The following is an 18,330-nucleotide window of genomic DNA, read 5'->3' on the forward strand; positions in this document are numbered from 1 at the left end:
TCCAATGATCAAACCTTGATCAAAATTAAGAGATCGAAATATGTGCATAAAGGGGAATTGCATTGAGAGTGACGTGGTAGTACAATTGTAAAAATATACTACTTAATATCATCTTAAATTCCAAGTGAATATTTTTTGAATAAATTCTTTAAGTACTACCCATATCCCTAATTATACTAATTATTAACCATTTTAAAGTTATTGATTGGCTGTGATCTGTGATAATGTAACACTCGCATGAAAATTAAACTCACCTTCCATAAATCTCTTATTTATTTACATTTTTTTATGCAAAATTTACCTTAATCAATACGCATAGTTGCAAGAATGTACTAAACTGAAACACATCGGTGCGTACATTGCGGGCGCGGGGTGGGACATGTTTATTGTTCCTTCTTTTCTCTAAATATGATGAGAAATTCTATGGCTACTACCAGGTCCGATGAAAGTGTTATTCCTTCTGGATGTTGTACAAGCTCCATTCAATACCTTCTGAACACGCAGATGAAAGATGTAGCTTTCAAACATCACCTTACCCGACGACACGAAAATTTGATCGTTAATATGTTTCCCATTCACCCTGTTTCTTCCTTCAGGCAGACTAATTTTCATTTCTGTATAAAGAAAAAAGAATAGCAGGCATAAGGAAACCAAAACTGATTTGCATTTTCAAAACAATCAAAGAGCAAAATATAGGAGAAATTAGATTGATCGAGCTAATGAATTGCATACCTTCATTTGTAATTTTACTACATTTAAGGGGAGTTTCTGTTTCAGCATCACAATTGCTCCTGTTGAAATTTTCAATTTCCTTATCATATATCTCGTAATATGTATGATGAGATTGAGTATTGACACCAGCGTCTAAGCCAAGAGATAAAAATATAGAAATTAAAAGTAGTCATACTTTCTGTTATCTTCCTGGCTTTCTTCATGTTTGTCAGGTATCTTCAGAGAGGAGGATATCTCTTCCACATGAACAGGAGAGTTAGACGTTTCGTTACACTCTGCTGTCTTAGGATTTGTGTCTGCTGTGCCTTCACTTTCTTGTGCAAGATTATCGGAAGATGGAGCATCTACTTCCATTTTCTTTTCCGAGGATAATTCGTTATCTCCCATGAAAGTATCTTCTTGCTCAAAAAAATTGTGTCTGTCTTTCTTCAATTTCACTTGTTTCTCCCCTTTGGTCGCACTTCCCTGTACTGACATATCATTAGATGAAGTCTCACAATGAAAACCACTATTGTCTTGAGGCCCTTCTTTGAACTGAAAATCTGGAGATAAACTTGGGCCGGTCGGCGAGGACGGGAAACTCGGGAGTGGAGTCGAACAATCAAATGCAAACTTTTCCGAGGTAAAACTGCGAGGAGGTGAATCTGCCATACTGGCAGAATTTTTAGATCCACCAAAGGAAGGACTAGCCTTGTATCCAGAGGTAGTAAAGACGCTAAAAGGATCTTCAGATCTAGTCTTGCAGCCGAAGACTGAAAAATTTGCCTCTAAATCTTGATAGAATGAAGTGGTAACAGAATTTCTATCAACAGAAGCATATATTTCCTCAAACTGCCAGCTGTTTTGTGCACCAATCTCTTCTTGGAGAATAGAGTTTGAGTAATGAGAAGGTTTTCGCTTTGATGGATTTGACTGACTTCTGTTCTTATCTTCGTTAGTACTGTACTTATGCCTGGGGCTTGCAAAAACCTTTTTATGTTTTCTTCTGTTCTCGCCTGTCACTATTGATGGTGAATGCACGACGTACTCACCCCTCCCTGACATAAAATATAGACATTCCAATTAAGATTGGTAGTGGTACCAATGCCTTATGATAGAACTATTTATCATATATGTCCATCCATGTGTGTGTGTGTGAGAGAGAGAGAGAGAGAGAGAGAGAGAGAGATACCAGCAGTGGCTGAGCTTGACTCTTCGCTGATATTTCATACATAAATAATAGTCAGACACAAGTAACAGTATAGAGAAACAAATGAATCACATCGAACCCAGGATTATTCCAATTTTACCTCAACAAGCTCGAACTGTCTCTTACATCTTCAGGAATTAAATTTTTTGCATTGAAGTTCCCATATGATCTAAAACATTTACGGCCACACAAAAACATAAGCTAATGCTCATCCCAAAACAGAGCATGCATCTAAGAATAATGCTCATACCTTGTCCTACTGGCACCACAGAAATTAAAATCATCCTCTAATTCGTCCATAGAAAATGAAGCCAATGGCTCTGAAAATAAAGAAAAAGAGTGTAACAGTAAACAGCAGCATAGAATGGTATATAAATCATTACTTATGCCAATACATTAAGGGCTCACAAACATGTTACATGTTCATTTACATGGCATCATTTCTAGGATCACATTGACTATCAATCTAGTAGATGAAATTTTAATGAGAAGTTAAAAACCACAAATATTGAAGTAGAAAATAACCATGTGTACGGTCATAAATGCGAAAAATTATAGCACCATCTGAGCATAACCAACAATTGTGTGGGTAACGTTATTCTTAATAAAATATGACAAAAGGTTCACATGTTAATGAAGGCGATCAGGGAATTCTTTAAATAATAGGTGCGTGACAAAACAGAAGAGTGAAAACTTATGGTTGTGAAGTGAACTAACTAGAGCGGGTAGAAATTAAATAAGTTGCTATTAGTGTCATTGGTGTTCTATGAATACTTCTAAAAACAGTGAATTAAATAAAAAATGATGGTCTATGGAAGCAAGCTGTACCGCCCATGTTGATATCTTTCCTAGCTGTTGATGAAGGCCTACAGAATCATACACAACAACTATCTTTAAGGAAAAAAATATCATTGTAAGAAACAAGGGAAGGTATGATGTGTGCTCAAATACAGCCAATAAATACCATTTCGCCGGAAGGAGGTCTTCAAAACCAAAACTTTCCATTTTGAAGGCCCCTCTTTTCAATAATTCAGGAGATCTACGATCCATTTGAAAAGTATTCTCATATGAGGTATCGTATCCTATCCCTTTGTCAAATTTCTCATCAGGGAAGATAAACCCTGCTATACACAAAACACTGAGGGATAAAATATTTTTCAAATATCCATAAAAATTGCTATTTCATGTACTGGAAAGACTGAATATGTACCATGAAACTAGGGCAACCATGGTCTTTAAACAAATTAAGTATACTTAAAAGTTAGACATATGGACGACTTGTGCAGGTTTTAACCGAATCATTAATACATGAAATTAAACTGATACAAGTTATACAGGAATGCTACTTTTCCTTCTGTCCTTCTTTTTGAAGAGAGACATTATTACATTTCATATGTATTTGATAAAAGTTGTAGAACAAAAAATAGTTACTGTATTCCCAATAAGTTAGTTAAAATTAAATATTTGAAGCAGCAATTGCATAAAGGTTATTGCTACGTGATACAAATGTAGCATAGTATAATGGAAAATAGGAAGCTTTAGATTACCATTCCACGTGTCTTCATTGTTTTCATTATCTTTGGACTTGCGGAAGAACCCTTCACTAATGGAGGGGCCATTTTTGTCCATGTGGTCATAAAAATGTTTGTGGCCTTCAATAATTGGTGAGCTTTGCTTTGATTTGTTAGATGGGAAAGTTGAACTGATAGGCGAAACCCCGATATCTTGCATCATTGTATCCTATAAGTAGTGAGTCACATTGCACAATTTCAATATTAAAAAGGTGGAATATAATGCTGCAATTCTACCAACTAAGGAAATATAGGTCTAACTGTGATGTAATCAGAGGACTGAAGTGGAGAAGAATAAAAGAACGAGATACAAGGTTTGAGAAGTAGAGTTCAGCATGCACGGGAGTGTCTTGAGGGAATTACTCTTTGTTCCATGTAATCAGATCCAGTGACGGATCCAGAAATTTTAATAAGTGGGGTCAAGTTATATCATAAAAAATTTATAAACGCGTAAGCGTGAGAAAATTATACAAGTTATATTTATAATTGCCCTAAAATGTTGATTTTTTTTAAAATATTTGTCCATTTCTAGCAGAGTATAAATAATATAACCATAATTAATTATTTTTTCACCACCAACGTAGCGTCAGTTACAACGTTTTTCAACAAATATAAGAATAGTTTATATTATAATAATAGTTGTATGGTCTTGCTAACGATATGCTATGAGATAATTGGTTAAAGATTTCATAAAAGAAAATTTTATCTTAAAAATAAGCATTATTTGTATTGATATAATAATTATAATAACTTTTTATAAAAAACTATTTATTCTGATTTATTAACTAGTGCTTTTAGAACACTCGTTAGGATCCTTCTTAGTTTTGTAATATTTTATATGTAATAAATAGAGTACGTAAAGACAATAATATTATATAAAGATAGGTCAAACTAGGTATATATTTAAATTTAGGTTAAAAATACAATACACGTGTGGAGGCAAGTGGGGTCGCTTGACCCCATTGCCCCCACACTAGATCCGTGCCTGATCAGATCTCACCCATTTTTTTAAAAGAAAAACCTCCCTAACTCTTTTTCTTACTTAAACCTTCTCAACTTTGGTTTAAGCTGAAAACATTAACTTTAGGCAACTTCCTGGTGTGTTGTAACTCTTGCCTTTACGAGCAGGAAATAATACTTTTCAATTTAGCCATATGTAAAATAAATCATAATTTTACTGGGCAATCGAGAAAATTTACCAATGTCAATGTTAAAAGTTGATGATTTTCAACTTCAATTAAGGGAGCAAGGTGGTATACAGTGAATGGGGTTATGTGAAAAGGTGAGAAACTACCAGTAATTACTAGGTCAGCATCCTGCTTAAAAGAGACAGATACTTTGCCTTACAAAACATGATTATATTTCAATTTATGGGGGCTAGAGAAGGAAAAGTGAAAGCAAGATAAATATTTCATTTATGCAGATATTATTTAATTTAACTTAAAATGTAACCAAAAAAAGAACTTCAAATAAAAGAAATAAATCAATAATATATATATATATATATATATATATATATATATATATATATCATACTATGCAAATCTTATTTTAAAAAATTACCTTCCCTCTCTTATCCTACTTTGTGTATCTGAACATACAAAGTCCATCCATCTCTGCCTATGTAAACAAATCTAATATTTCTAAAGCAGATTCTCCCTACATGCTTCACAATATTGTGTATATATATGGTTTCATAATTGATGACAGTGGACTAACTTTTGGATCAACCTGCATCAAAGCTTGGCAACTTTTCAAGCGCAATGATATACATTACTGTATCTTAACAGTCTGAAGTCATCAATAGCATAGTATAATTTTATACCATGGAAGAGGATATATGTCATATGATTCTGATATAACAATTATGAGAGCACTTTAATAAAGAAAATTTGTAAATTCTGAAGGCACAAAACTACAGAAGGAATATTTATAATAGTTTAGGTAAGGCACAAATACTAACATATAGCTTCAGCAAATGCAAATAAAATTATTAAACAAAAGTAAAATATAAGGATATAAAAAAAGAAATTTGCTTTACCACTTCAAGTTCAATGTCATCCAGCACGTGGCTAAGGTTCTGTAACTTTGTCTTCCGTCCATCCTTTAGAAAAGGAGAGTGTCTGTATGTAGTTCTGCAAACCACCCATTAAAAACATGTTAAAAAAGACTCCATTTGTCTTGGCTAGCAGCCTGTGCATTTGCCATTAATGCTACAGACCTGCTTCTGTTGTATTGTTTATTTCGGTTGTCAACTCAATAGAATTTCAATTTTATATTCAAGAACAACAACTTAAAAGTGGATTTTGAATGAATGATTAGGGTTATTTTCATGAAACTAAGGGTGTGTTTGGATTGAGGGTTTAGGAGGGAAAGGGAAGGGAGGGCTCACTTTTATTTTTTAAATTACGAAAAATGTAAAATGTTTTTTCAAAATAAATCAAGTGTTTTTGAAGTATTATATGATCATTTATCATGTTATTAATCAATTTTCTAAAAATCATTTTATAATATCCGTAATTTAAAAAAGAAAACTAAGTCCTCCCCTCCCTTCCCCTCCTAAACCCTCCATCCAAACACACCCTAAAGGAACGATAGTCTAAGTCATTCACAAGTAGTATATGACAAATGCTACATGGATGATTATTTATCAGCCAAATTTTTCATCAGTGTGAATTACATACTTCAATGATACTGTGACCTTACGCAAACTATTACATTTTGCACTAAATTTCCCTAATCACCCACTGGGAAAGTTACAAATATATATTGTTCACAGAATAATCTTACAAAAGGAAAGAATGAACGAGTGATCTATCTTAAATACTATCAATTTAGTTACCTAGCCCGTTGTTGTGGTGAATGGGTTGGTGTCTCTGTTCCAACTTTACCCAAGCCTGGAAGGATTTTGTTGATGTTTCATGGAAAAAAATGTCAGAGTAGCAGACAATTGGATAAACATTGATATAAATAAAGTTCTGCTTTATCTGAATGTTAAAGCACATTATGCAATCATCTAAGCAATAATACCTGTAAGAGCAGATATATATTGAAAATATAAATTGTGAAACCGACATTTAATTTAAGCTGCAAAGGCTGACATATAATGTTTTAAGATAATATCATATCGAGTTTTTGAATAAGAAACTTATACGACTTCTGGTTTCATTGCTAAATTTGAACATCACAAACTTAATCATCATTATCAAAACTTCATTGTAACAGACAAAATTTAGTCAACAACTTTGCTTTCTTCCAAGTTTAAAAGGGAACAGTCCATATATGCAGTTTATGAGTGTATAACAATAAGCACAGTGATCCTACAAATAATGTGATATGAAATGTGAGGGGATACAATGTGAGTAAAAAGCATGACCTATTACCTTCAAGGGAAAAAGAAACATGATCTTCACAAGTTGGAGGCTTTTCCTCAGTGGGATTAAGCCCATCATCACAAAGCAGGTCAATGACAGATAACTCTGAGTCTATGAAGAGAGAAATATCAATAGGTGAGAGGAAGAAGTTTGGAGGCTTAAGGATAGGGTGATAAAAAAGAGTTAGATGTTAAATAATTTCTAGTATTATGGCCTCAACAAAAAAACTGCGAGATAATCTAAAATTTGCTGATGCAAGAAACACAGTACCAGCATACACTTGTTAAAGATCTATAATATGCTGCTTACATTGATCAGTTGTCCTCCAATGGCTGGGAGGTCCATCAAAAGCAGTACTCTGGTGATCAGGAGCGCTTGGTAAAACCCTGTCAATACGTGGTGGTTGGGGGTTAGCCTAAAATAACCAAGCCAGTCCATTTAGATAAATCACCTAGTAATTTCTGTAGCATTACCCAACCCAAATTAAAGGTTTGGATCGGTTTTAAATTTTCTATCATTTGGTTTATATTTAAATTAATTTGATTAGTTTGGTCCAGACACTGGTACTAAAATTTACCAAGTCAAAGAAACCAAGGCAACTAATGAAGAATTAAAATTTCCAACGCACACCCATAAAAGGAAGGAAAAAGGCATATTGCAGTCATCAAAAGCATTCAAGCAACCAGTGGATACACATATCATTGAGACTGTTTCTAGATTTATTGAAAAGTGAAAACACCTTCTATCTGTTTGTTTGCCATGGATGTCTTGCTAATGGGAGCAATAAGTTAGAAGAAATAAGTAAAATAATGCTTACAAGAAAGCAATGCGATCACTCTCAAACTCATCAAGAGCCCCTTCTATCTACTAAGCTGATTTAAGATATAAATTTGAAGGCTCAATAACAACAATATATAAAAGTGTCCACTCACTTCTTTGGTGATGTTTCAATCTGGCAGTATAAAGGTGCTCCTGCTTCTGTATACATTCACCATATGCTACACGTCTCAGTTCCAAATTGCATTTAAATGGAACCATTTAGACTCGACAGTATACACAATTGAGCAAATGTACTAGAGCTCATACTTTCTTCTTCATATCCGCAAGTATTTACAGTAGTCTCCACTTTCGTAGATATTCTTGGCTGATTTTTCAAGACACTTCCTGGCATTGCAGCAAAGACATCTCCATCTTCCCTCCCTTTCATTAATATAGGGGAAATAGAAAATTTTAGTAAACTGAACATAAACAAACCAGAAAGGAAACATGAAGCCACCAAAACAAAAGAAACAAAAAGCTACACCATAAGGAATATAATTTGAAAAGGATTCCTAGATCCAAATAAATCCTTTTCCCCACCATATCACATGGCTATCCTTCGGGAAGTCTATCAGAACCTGAAATTTCTCAGCCTAATGACTCATTACCCAAAATTGCCATCCATTTTAGTATATGAAAATCAATCCTAATTCCATTCTAGTTATTTAGTAAAACATGAAAATCATAAGAAAGAAAGTGAGCGGATAATATAATGTAGGCATGATTTATTTTCTCGAAAATCTCATGATAAGAAACCTTCTCTTTTTTGTAAGTAAACAGAGCCGATCCTGAATAGGTTCGGCCGATATTTAACGCAGCTGCCAACTATAAACAACCCTCCACTTGCAAGTGTCAGTCCACGCTTCATGTATAGCCCAAACAAGACAAGATTGGGAGTTGGGAAACTACTTAACTGATCAATAGATGCCACACAAAAATAGTAGTATGTTCAAACTAACAAGCAAATCTCACTTTTCAAGACTATAACTGCAGCAACAAAACTACTATGCAGAAAGAATGTTAGAATCTTACCCTTCTGGCCGACAGAATTGCCTTCCTTTGCATATTGTGATAAGTTTAGCAAATTAAGAATGTCCAGAGACTGGTGTTCTTTGTGGACTTGTCCACCGCCAGAGCTTTCACCATGGTTATCTGACCCCATCATATGAATATTTTGTTGTTGTCGCTTCCTTTGTTCAAAATATTGCTTCTGCCTGTTATAAATAAGGATCACATTACAAAGCCGGCATGTAAACCAACAAATCTCAACGAACCGGATTCCACTCGTATATGTATAATTAACGTCTATGTTTTTTACCTCTTCTGTGTAGACATCCTGGACTGAAATTTCTCATCTCAGCACAATTGATACCATACACCAGATATATAGAACGATAGGATATCAGAAGCAAAACAAACATCATGTCAGTTTCTCGGTTCGAACATGTTGCAATTCGGGAAGGAAAAAAAAACATAACAAACCAAATATCTCTTCTACAAATAGCAAACCACTAAAATCACATTCAGAATTGTGCCAAAGGAAATAAAATGTCTAGTTTTTTTCCTTCTGAAAACATCATGATTTCTATAACTGCATAATCAACAATCTCAGCATGTTATCGTCTAGATTGATCCAAGCATTATATGTCATCATCTCTTTAGTACCGACACTTCTAATAGAAGTCGTTCAGTGTCCAACATGTGTCAGTGTCGCACACTAACACATCACCGACACATGTAATTACACTCAATTATGTCATATTTTCAAATTATTACTAGTATTGACATGTCAGTGTCGTGTTCGGTATCTTTGTCATACTTCATAGGTCATCATTTCAATGAGACAAAAAAAAAATCAGAATGTACTATAGAACACTGTTAAAGTGTTAATCCTTCAAATAATATTCAGATTATGACTTTTTTGCTCTAATTAAGCAATACTTCTAATTAGGATTAAAATTATGTTAAACTAAACATCAAAGATAATTCAAATTTCTGAAAAAAGGAACGAAAAAACTCACAGCAGTAACTTTCCGTCTTGATCCTCCCATCCATTGCAACATCGTGCACAATACGATCTAAAACCTAATTCACGACAAATCAAAATCACAACGTTCAAATAACCGCATTTGAAAATTCGATTGGAAAAAGCGTGATTCGACAAACAAGTAGAATAATCATGATGTTAGAGAGAGAATTTGCGATTACCGAGGAAATGATGAAAGAGGATGAAACCAGAAATGGCGAATTGAGATTTGTGAAGATTGTGTATCGAAGTGTAGTGAAGAAGAAGATGAAGATGAACGTTGAAATGTGGAAATAATCGATAAGCTGAAGAAAAAGCCGTTACTATGGTTTTGTGAAAACTGAGATTTTCAGCTTAAGTGGCACCGCGGGAAGAGGCAAAACCTTCTACCTAGTTATATACTGCATGGTGCTCCAAAATACTCCCTCCATCTCTAAATAATAGTCGTTTAAGGTTTATGCACGGTTATTAAGGATATGATTAATTGTGTTGATTTTGATAGTAAAAGTAGTGTCATTTACTAAAACACCCTTATTAATTGTAGTTAGTGGAGTAGTTAAGTTGGATGAAATTCAATAAATAAGGGTATAATAATGGAAAATAATAATAAATGCTGCATTCGTATTCTAAAGTGACAATTATTTTGAGAAAAAGAAAAATTGGTAAAGAGACAATTATTGTGAGACGGATGGAGTATTTAAAACACAAAATTCGAAATTAAATTTATAATATTTTGTCAAAAAAACAAATTAATTTATAATATGTACATACTTATCAAAATATGGCCCGACTATAACTCATATGTAATTTTTATGGAATGAAAATAAGTTTTTAAAGTTTTTGAATTTTTTTTAAAGCTTTAAAGTTTAAAGCTAAATAGTTTGGTACCAATTATATAATCTATTAATCTTTAAGATATTTTTAAAAATAACGAATACTTACAAAAAAATTACTTCTTTTTTTTAAAATTTATTTAAAATTATGTGTTAAAAGTTATGTATTGAACTATTTATGTGTAAAAATACCTAGTTTAATTTTCATGGGCTGTCAAGGTAAAAAGTTTTACATGGTTAAAACATCACACTTAATTCTGTGTGGGATATTAAAAGTGCGGTTATGATAAAAAAAAAAATCAACACTTTTAGTCATCTGATGATAATTACGATTTAAAAAAAAAATGTTATTATGTTAATTGTTACTCCCTCCGTTCTTTTTTAAGTGTTTTTTTAGAAATTTAACATTAAAATAGCGATGTGTATTTTTGCACATTTTCTTCTTATTATACCCTCATTTTAATCCACCAATAAATTCCTATTTTTTTTGCACACACTTTATCTTTCCAATAAATTTAATATGTTATCTCCCTACTAACAAACAATTGTCAATTATTATCTTTTTCTCCAACAATTTTTTTTCACACTCTCTCTCATAACAAACAATTGTCAATTTTTTAAGGTTTGAATATGTAATTGGTCCCTGCACTTTCAACAGATTTTGGCATTGGTCCCTGCACTTTTTTTTGTTTGGCATTGGTCCCTGCACTTTGTAAAAATATTGGCATTGGTCCCTGCACTTTTTTTTGTTTGGCATTGGTCCCTGCACTTTGTAAAAATATTGGTATTGGTCACTGCACTTTGTAAAAATATTGGTATTGGTCCCAATCATTTCATGCCACGTGGCACCAATACCAATATTTTTCCAAAGTGCAGGGACCAATACCAATATTTTTCCAAAGTGCAGGGACCAATGACAAACAAAAAAAAGTGCAGGGACCAATGCCAATATTTTTACAAAGTGCGGGGACCAATGCCAAACAAAAAAAAGTGCAGGGACCAATGCCAAAATCTGTTGAAAGTGTAGGGACCAATTACACATTTAAACCATTTTTTAAATATTATGCACATCTTTTTAATTATTTTAAGTCAATATAAAAATTATTCCAACTTCACATTAATCAAAAGTTAAGAAAAAATTAACTTTCTTCCAACTCCTTTAATTAAAGTTAAGGTTTCAACTATGGCTTCAACCAATGCTAAAGTCACACTTGAAATTTTTAACAATTACTACTCATCTTATTTATAGAATTTTAACTCATCTTGAAACCATTGGTTGAAACAAAATTTTGTTTAAATTTTAAGATAACAAGAAACAAACTTGAACTTTCCAAATAGATAGCATTAATTAGTTTTATTGAAAAAGATAAAAGTAATTGACAAAGGGTATAATTGACAAATCATATCTTTAAAATGCCAAAAGACAGTTAAATGAGAACGAAAAATTCACCCTAAAAAGAAACTTAAAAAGGAACGGAGGGAGTATTACGTGGAAAAAGTGAAGCTGAATTCTTTTTTATGGTTATCTTAGAATTATGTTTCAATTGCGTTTGGTTTTCATGATTGGTGGAGACACTCACTCCTATGTATGGGTGTCATGTAATTTGTATTTATTTTTCTTGTGGTGGCAACCTTTGTTAGGTGCCATGTTTTTGTAACACACATTGGGTGATTCATCACTTTTAGCACACTTTGTGCGGGGTGAATCATTTTTCATTTGAGCAATATATCCCATTTTGATTTGTTAATATATATATATATATATATATATATATATATATATATATATATATATATATATATATATATAGGGATAGGATCAAATGACACCATGGTGTCAAATTAAATTTGACACCAAATCATAACCATTAATTCAACTTTAATCCGACGTCTATCATCAATTCATTAAATGCTCACATGTTTGATCAAATGATTCAAATTTTAATTTTAGAAACAATTTTTCTTTTTTCTCTTGAATTAATTATTTACCAAAAATTCTCTGATGGTATTATTATGGTTTCTTTACACTATTCACTATCATCCTTGTTTTTTTTTTTAAAAACCTTTTTTATTTTTATTTTTCTTAGATTAACCCAAAGAAAATTGGTTTATAAAGAGCGGATAATTATTGAACGATTGCACCAAAAAATTAAAAAGAACATATCTATTAATCGAAAGCAAAACACAAATGCTAGAACACCCGATGCAAGTATATTAGCAGCTTGAACTCAAGAATGATATCATCCAACAAATGAAAGAGTAGCCAATACAATTAGGATATAAAGATCATCGAACAAAGATTAGTAAAAAATAGAATCTCCAAAAAATAATAGTAGGGAGAAATCAAATGGCAATCATCTACCTATTGATGCAAAATACAATGAAAGCGGTAAGTAATTAACCAAGAAAAGAAAGAATAAATTCTTTCTAAAATTAAAATTTGGATAATTTGTTCAAGCATGTGAGCATTTAATGACTTGATGAGAGACGTCGGATTAAAGTGGATTAATGGTTAGGATTTGGTGTCAAATTTAATTTGACACCTTGGTGTCATTTGATCCTATCCCATATATATATATATATATATATATATATATATATATATATATATATATATAGCATGTATACTATGAGAATGAATATCTTATATGAGAATGGTGAGAATGATTACCAACCATTAGATTAAAAATAGATGGTTAAGGTTAAAATATCACATTTAAAAATACATGGACCTCTCCTCATTATATCAATTCTTATTCAATTCCTTCTCACGTACTTCTCTCCCTCCCTGCGTTAACTCTTCTTCTTCTTTCAATAGCTGATGTTTCTTCTCCTTGTGATCTATTCCGGCAACCGCAACCCTCCCCGGCGCATAGCACGCCGTCACCACCATCCACTGCCAGTTTGTGATCAGAATTACGTCATCGCCACCTATATGTACCGTTTGCGGTCGGAAACCCCATAACAAAAACAATCCCAGATCCAATTTCACGCTTTCTAGCAATTACTAAAACGAATTAATCTCATAGAATATGGGTATTATTTCAGTTTAATTTAATTATTATTTAATCTCAAGAAAAACTAACAACAACTCCAAAACAACGTTGGGAAAGAAAATAAAAATCACGACTGAACAATCTGGTAGTTGGTCACGGCGCGTTTCCACGGCGGTCGGATTCCGACGGCGATGAAGAAGTGGGAACAGATGCGTGAAAAATGATCTTGGTCCCAAGTTGAAGATGAACAGTCAACAACAACATGTTAACATAAAATAGGCATTGAATGTAAAAATAAAATATTTGTATGTCAAATGAGATTCATTGATTCAAGAGGAAAGTTGATGTTAATTGTTGGAACGGCGTGAGCTGATGAAATGAAACAAGGAAGAAAGGTTTAAAAGAAATGACAGAGTATAGAGAGACATATGTGTTGTTAAATGAGGCTTTTTAATCTCAGTCAATCAATTTTAATCTAAGGGTTGATAATCATTCTCACCATTTCCATAGAAGATAGTCATTCTCATAGTATACATCTTCCTGTATATATATATATATATATATATATATATATATATATATATATATATATATATATATATAGAGAGAGAGAGAGAGAGAGAGAAGGGATATATTGACTCCAAGAGTAAGTCTTTGTACTTACTCCCAATCTTAACCATTAATTTTCTTTTAATCTGATGGTTTAAAATTAATTACCATTATAATAACGTGAACCAGATTTAGATTGACATCATTGTTCCCTTAACCTTAATTGTTATTATGCATCTTCTCTATTTTCTCTCTTTCATGGTGGTTGCCAATGGAAACCAACAACACACTTTAGGTCGGATGAATTTCATTCAATTCTCATCGGAATCAATAAAGGAAAATTCGGCAATGTTTGATCTAATTTCTTTATTATTTTTTTGGTACCTGGCATACAAACTTGGATCATAAAATAGATAGCTACAAATCTTTCATCTATCGGAAAAAAAAGGCTAGAAATCTTTCATAACGGCGTTCATGGCCACAAATTTGTGCGTGAGCATTTCAAATATGGTAAAGAGGTTTCACGTTATTATAATGGTAATTAATTTTAAACCATAGGATCAAAGGAAATTTAATGGTTAAGATTTGGAGTAAGTAAAAAGACTTATTCTTGGAGTCAATATATCTCTCCTCGTATATATATATATATATATATATATATATATATATATATATATATATATATGTATATATGTATATATATATACATATATATATATATATATATATGTATATATGTATGTATATGTATGTTGATTGTTACATTAGTATTTTATCTCTTATTGCACTACCAAAAAAAAAAAGTATTTTATCTCTTGTTTAACTTCTTAACTCCTTTTCTGTAATAAAAAAATAAAAACTTCTTAACTCCTTTAATCTCATAGTTTAATTAATGAGTTACTCATCCCCTATCTAATGGATTGATCAACATTGTATAAGATATTTACACTTACAATATATATGAATTAAATTCAAAAATAAAAAAAAAATGAAGTTTAACATTGACAATATCTAATAGTCACCTAAACCTAAAAAAAGGAAATATCCAAATGTCTCAGAAATCGACATATCCATTCAAATAAATGTGACATTCAGCTTTCTTCACTTTGAAAGTTTTCCTCAAATATTGTTGATAAAAGAGCTTAACGATATAAATCAATTTTATGGTTACCTGACATCCAAATTAGTGTAAAAGAAACCAAACCCCAATTGTCATATATAGCTAGCTAGCAATTGGTTCGAATTAGACAATTAGTCAAGCTAGTGGATACCACAAAATTTTGGAAAGACATTAGTGATGAAATTATGATATCTGTTGATACCACACATACTAAGATCACACTACCTGTTTTCCATTGAAAGCAAGTTATCATTCTACTACTTTAGTCCATGCAGTTGCAAATTATGATACCTGTTATTTCTTCCCAGTTCCCACGAGTCCACAATAAACTTGTTTAGTGTACAAAATACATGTGCATGCATAAACTACACACTTTTTTATTCTTGACAAATTTGGTCAAATAGCAATCAGACCTTACAAGAAAAGCATGACTATACTTGACAAAAAATAAAAACATAACTATATGTCAAATTTGCAAAATAAAAATAAAAATACTACTATTTTTTGTTAGAGATTTGTTGTTGTTGCATGCGTGAAATCAAAAAACATATAATGATACATATTATTGGTCAAACATCTAACTTTTTTTTTCCCTTTGCTAATATATAAAATGTCTATTTTAATTGCCAACTTTAATAGTAAGTGAAAACATGTATGTTAGTTGGGCAAAAATTGACACATAAAAACCTAGAATTAACTTACTAATATTTATTTCGTATTTTTTATGTGTCAATGATAAATACATCTTCCGTATTTTTTATTTATCTTTATCCGCGATAATTATCATTCTCATTGTCTCGTGTTCTTTTAATGTGTTAGTGATAAATATTTATCTAGTCATCTTATAAATTATTATTACTATTATTATGAAAAATCTAAAATGATAAAAAAAATTGTGTCTAATTTCGCAGTGACCACCATCTCAGAAATTGGTTTCTTTTTAGCCAGATTTCTTGTTGTATATTCTTCCATTTGGTGAGTTAGATGTCACTATTTGAAGTGTAAATTCTTATACAAACAATATTGTCATAGATGTAACAACAACAATCAAAAGTTAATATAAGATATAGTGTTTTGTTTTGGATCACTTTGTATATTGTAACAACAACAATAACTGAAAGAAGAAAAAAAGATAGATCTGAAACATAAGTGTTTTTATAAGATACAAATGATAATGATAATGTTAATTTGATTTATTTATGTTTGTATTTATTTTATTTTGAAATATATTTTGATAGTGTATCTGTTTTTTATTCTTGTACTCTCTTTGTTAAGAAAAACAAGAATTTGTTTATTGTTTCTTTTGGTATTTTTCTGTAAAAAAAAAAATGTAGTAAAATTATAGTTTTCTGTTGTTGGAGATTTGTTGTTGTTGCTGCATGCATGGAATCAAAAAACATATAATGATACATATGCCCTCAGTTACATCATTTCAGGACATAACTTATCCTATTTATCTTTTGTCAATCATGTGTCCCATTTGAGCTACAATATCAATCAAAATAATTCCACCAATCAATCTCAGTAAGTGGAAAATTCACAATCAATTAAAAGAACCATTATCATCATCTATCCAAATGCACTTTCTGACTTGTTATTTGATCCATGATATCCTGCTAAGCTATATCACAATTGATGTCGGCAGCAAGTTTTTGTTGAACATACTCTGTTGCATGTATAGAAGGGTAATAAATACATAGCGGTGAATCAATTAAGCACTTCAGTGGCTTCAATACAACATCTAAAGTTATTTAGACATAGAGATGCACATTACAATAAAAATAATTGAGTTATTAATACATTGATAGCATAACAGCTAAATTTAATAGATCATCACTCACCGTTGAGGAGATTCCCCATAAACTAAGATTTTGCCAATTCGTTACATTAATAGCATTAAGGGATCTGTTATCACTTATCAACAACCACTTCATGCATTCCTTCTTTACAAATGTCTCACGTTACCCACTCAATCTTCATTTTTAAAACAAACAATTACTTCATAGCATTGGTGTGCCAGTGTGTGTGATAGAGCATAGATCACAATATAAGATGAAAATGAGTTATTGTATATATGATAAATGGAAATTGGAAATACAATCATAATCGCACAAAGAGACATCCAGCAGGAATTGTCACTTCAACCTTTCGTCTGTTTTTGATCCAAACATTATATACAAGAAATCTACATCTGGCTTGATCGTCAAGAAGTTCAAGTCATAGTGATACAGACCAAAACCGTTCCCCGGTGACCAAATATGTCAAGGTCACACCCACTTGGGAATAACACATAAGGCCCCTAGTAGATAGACAATAATTGTATTATTCATATGCCGGAACTAAACTAAAATAAATAATATGTGTAACAATAAGAGATGTGTGTTTGCCATATGCATAAGTGATGTGAATGCATTTTCTGGAAGACCAAATCCTATAGCAGTCATTTCAGCCACCACCTATATAACAAGTAATGATGATATATGTTAAAAAAATGTCAATAAAAGTTGTTTTTATTATTTCCAAAAATGTATCATTCCTAACAAACATTTCATCTTCTTTTAATCAAAATGGTTCATTTCAAGAATCTTACATCTACATCATATTAGCAAGTCAGTAAAAAAATCTCATGTAAAATTGTTTGCTGAATAAAATGGAAAATCAATCCCTAAAACAAAAAAGTAAATCTTATGTATGACTATTTGCTGCTCAATATAAGAATACTTGGAATAACGAGGATGATTGATGTCCGAAAGTTCATCAGAAAGACATGGAACAACAAATTTCGAAATAATATCAGTAATAAAATTATTTCACCTTTTACAAAAACAACAATAATCGTATAATTCATTTCACAATGTATTAAGAAACTTAAAATTACCACATTTCTTTAAGGGGCCAAAAGAATACCACAACACTGAACAAATACCACAAACAAATAAAATGACACAAAAACAACAAATTGAAGCGGGTGAAGAATTTTACACTAAAACAAAAAGACTTTTAATTAGGTTAAACATAACCCACATATCGCAACAGAGATGAACACAGTGATCCCTCAAATTTTTGAATCTAGATTATTGGAATCATATTTGCAACCAAAGCTAATGTTACTTAATAAATA

At 31.7% G+C, this 18,330-nt stretch overlaps 1 protein-coding gene across 7 annotated transcripts; it reads right to left on the reverse strand.

The window, feature by feature from the left end:
• Nucleotides 1–238: 238 nt before the first annotated feature.
• On the reverse strand, nucleotides 239–10,079 carry LOC146939306 (uncharacterized). Of its 7 annotated transcripts, none has more exons than XM_085753046.1 (19): nucleotides 9,921–10,079; nucleotides 9,707–9,770; nucleotides 9,004–9,026; nucleotides 8,718–8,899; nucleotides 7,953–8,066; nucleotides 7,799–7,844; nucleotides 7,176–7,252; nucleotides 6,876–6,977; nucleotides 6,335–6,389; nucleotides 5,534–5,627; nucleotides 3,469–3,661; nucleotides 2,886–3,042; nucleotides 2,750–2,787; nucleotides 2,172–2,241; nucleotides 2,022–2,090; nucleotides 1,904–1,929; nucleotides 908–1,769; nucleotides 733–791; nucleotides 239–614 (listed from the first exon to the last, which is right to left on the reverse strand). In XM_085753046.1, exons 2-19 carry the CDS (start codon nucleotides 9,746–9,748, stop codon nucleotides 403–405), a joined length of 2,421 nt encoding a protein of 806 aa, XP_085609172.1. In that variant the 5' UTR covers nucleotides 9,749–9,770; nucleotides 9,921–10,079; the 3' UTR covers nucleotides 239–402. The 7 variants fall into 7 exon arrangements, with proteins under 7 accessions (XP_085609172.1, XP_085609170.1, XP_085609171.1 ...); XM_085753044.1 differs by having other exon boundaries at nucleotides 2,886–3,045; XM_085753045.1 differs by having other exon boundaries at nucleotides 9,894–10,079.
• Nucleotides 10,080–18,330: the final 8,251 nt, after the last annotated feature.

Source organism: Medicago sativa, chromosome 3 (genome assembly GCF_051527215.1).
Source record: "Medicago sativa cultivar Bolivia chromosome 3, Bolivia_mono, whole genome shotgun sequence".
NCBI lineage: Eukaryota > Viridiplantae > Streptophyta > Magnoliopsida > Fabales > Fabaceae > Medicago > Medicago sativa.